General features: G+C 38.5%; 1 protein-coding gene across 1 annotated transcript; it reads left to right on the plus strand.

Annotated features, from left to right (window-relative positions):
- The first annotated feature begins 284 nt into the window (after positions 1-284).
- LOC115461945 (olfactory receptor 1019-like) lies at positions 285-1,241 on the plus strand. Its single transcript, XM_030191996.1, has one exon. The coding sequence runs from the start codon at positions 285-287 to the stop codon at positions 1,239-1,241; it is 957 nt and encodes a 318-aa protein (XP_030047856.1).
- Positions 1,242-3,261: the final 2,020 nt, after the last annotated feature.

The following is a 3,261-nucleotide window of genomic DNA, read 5'->3' on the forward strand; positions in this document are numbered from 1 at the left end:
TTTGTTAAGCTGACTAGTCCATTCTGGACTGCTTATTAAAGATATGATTGTTGGCAGTGTGTTATATAGTATAGTTAATTGTATTCACTTTAGCAGATGAGAAAAGGTAAAAACTGTGGTTTTCTTTCCCCTTTCTTTCCAGATATTTTCATACATTCTCCTAAATATATTCTTCAGCTAGTGGAATATTATATCAACTAAGTCCTTGGAAAGAGGTTTCCACATGTCACTGAAAACCTGACACATTTCTATTAGATGAATGTTTTCTTAGTATGGGAATAGAAATGGAATGGAGGAATCAGACTGCAGTTACTGAATTTGTTCTCGAGGGACCCACAGACCATGAAGAGCTAAACAATTTATTCTTTGTAGTGTTCCTGGCCATGTACTCGATCAATCTACTGGGGAATGGAACCATGATCTCAATTATTAGTGGGAACTCCCAGCTCCATACACCCATGTATTTATTTCTCTGTGTCTTGTCTTCTGTGGATATGTGTCTCACTTCAGTCACTGTACCCCAAATGTTAACCAACCTCATCTCTGGCAAGAAGACCATCTCTTTCTCCAATTGTTTTACTCAACTCTATTTCTTCATAGCTTTTGTTATAGAAGAATGTATGCTCTTGTCTATTATGGCCTATGACCGTTATGTTGCCATATGTAATCCTCTTCATTATATCACAATAATGAACAAGAAGGCCTGTCTTAGCATGTTGTTTGTTTCTTTGATCCTCAGCATTATGCATGCTTCCTTGCACACACTGTTGGCATTACGTCTCCCATTCTGTAAGTCCAACAAGATCCAGCACTTCTATTGTGACCTCACACCACTGTTACAGCTCTCCTGTCAAGACACCTCTGTCAATGAGCTGGTAATCTTCACAGAGGCCTCAGTGCTAATAATAGGGCCCTTCCTGATCATCCTGATTTCTTACATGTACATCATCAAAACCATCCTGAAGATGCATTCAACTGGTGGAAGGCACAAGACCTTCTCTACTTGCTCTTCCCATTTCATTGTTGTAACACTCTTCTATGGGTCAATATTGTTCATGTATTTCAGGCCTTCTTCCAGCTATTCCTTAGAAAAGGACAAGATTGCCAGTATGGTGTACACTGTGCTGTCCCCCTTGCTCAACCCATTCATTTACAGCCTGAGGAACAAGGATGTTAAGATGGCTCTGAGGAGAGCTCTACAGAGAAAAGTTGTCTTCTTCCAAAAGGCAACCACTGGCTAAGGAAGAAATATGAAATCTGCTAAATGAAAGATTTTTTTTTTTAATTTTGACTTCTACCTCAAAATAATGGAAGGCACTTAACTTCCAGTTTTCCTTGTCATAAAATACTAGGAATAAGGGTCATCCAATTAAACTGAATGTTAGCAATTTCAAAATAAATGGGTAATTAAATTACAGAACCTGGTTCTAAGGGATATTAATCATAGTAAGCAACATAGAAAGGTTCAAAAATGCCTAAATCTGTTCTGAAAAGACAAAGGTATAAACCAATATTAGAATCTGGGTGGGAGGCAGATTGGTTTTAATTTACATATGTACTAGCAGCACACAGGTGAGCTCTGTCTTAGGTCTCTTGTATGAATATGCATTGACAAAAATATTGGTTCATTTTCAGGTCACTGTTACTACTTTTCTCAGCTTTTTTTATATTTATATGGCTTGTTTTGTGCATTGATGTAAATAAAAGCTTTTAAACCAAATTAAAATGTTTTAATTTCTTCTGTCTCACTCCAGCTGTTCTACCACTAATCACTTCTATAGCACTACTAAGTGTATGCAGCACTGTACACATTATTTGCAGGTATTTTCTCTGTCCTTAGTAGATTCACAATCTATGTTTTGTACCTGGAGGATACAATGGAAGACTTTAGTGACTTGCCCAAGCTCACAAGGAGATACATTGGGAAATATACCCAGTTTTGCCAGGATTAAAGCACACTGCTCAAACCACCCTATATCTTTCTGTGAACTTACAGAATCAGATGTGTTGTTTTGTTTTTAGTTCTACAAGTAAAGCCTATAAAATATCTGGCTTTAATAATATTAATTGAGATCAAATCTGAAGTAATCTACTCATGGAAATCAGAAAATTAATTTTAAAAACCTTTGAATTATAGGAGTTTTCTGAGACCTTTGTAAGGGCACAAAAGGTTGTGATATTAACCAGGTGTGTAGCCAAAACTACATCTGGGGGTTACTCAGGTGTGGACTTTAGGACTTTCGCTTTCCTCTCAGTTCTCCTCCCCTGCCACCTGCCAGCCAAACAGATTCTCTGAGTCTTGCACATGCTACTTAAGCAGCCACAAAGTTTGTTGGGTGGTCCAGCCACTGCCTCAATTTTGGATGGGGATGGAGTCCAAGGAAGTGGAGCCCAGTCCTCTTCCCCCCCCCCCCCCCCCCATGGCTATGTCCCTAATATTAATCCATAAATCTGTGCATGTATTGTCCTGTTTTAGATATGTAAGGAACTGGGCAACATTCTGGGGAAGGGAGAGTCTATTCCGGAAGCATGGGCTCCATCTTAACCAGGGTGGGACCAGGCTGCTGGCATTGACATTTAAAAAGGAGATAGAGTAGCTTTTAAACTAGAACCTGGGAGAAGGCCAACAGTCATTCAAAAACACATGGTTTGGAACAAGGTATATTTTAAAGATATCACCAAAACAGGGAAGATAGGGTATCCTGATAGCAAGGTTGCAAAAGATACCATAGTAGATCGGGTGTCCTTAAATAAAAATCAGATAAAAGTTTGCAAATTAACACTGTCAACTACTGAGCAAGATGTAAATAGGAACAACAAACATAGTTTGAAATGTCTATATGTGAATGCAAGAAACCTAAGAAATAAGATGGGAGAGGTAGAATATATTGCACTAAATGAAAAATTAGGTATAATAGACATCTCTGAGACCTGGTGGAAGGAGGATAACCAGTGGGACACTGTCATACCAGGGTACAAATTATATCATAGTGATAGTGTGGATCAAATTGGTGCAGGGGTAGCATTGAGGGGCATAATCAAACGGGGACAACCACCTCTAAGGGTGCCCATCTCTAAGGACGTACTGGTGAAGGATTAAAAACTGGTTAAAAGAAAACAAAGAGTAGAGTTAAATGGTCAGTATTATCAATGGAGAAGGGTAGATAGTCGGGCTTACCATGAGTCTGTGTTGGGAATTTTGCTTTTTAACATATTTATAAATGATTTAGAGATGGGAGTAACTAGTGAGGTAATTAAAGT

This window comes from Microcaecilia unicolor, chromosome 2 (assembly GCF_901765095.1).
Source record: "Microcaecilia unicolor chromosome 2, aMicUni1.1, whole genome shotgun sequence".
Taxonomy (NCBI): domain Eukaryota; kingdom Metazoa; phylum Chordata; class Amphibia; order Gymnophiona; family Siphonopidae; genus Microcaecilia; species Microcaecilia unicolor.

Bases quoted from the DNA above. Each gene is read 5' to 3' on its own strand.
- LOC115461945 (XM_030191996.1), top strand. From the start codon at position 285: ATGGAATGGAGGAATCAGACTGCAGTTACTGAATTTGTTCTCGAGGGA.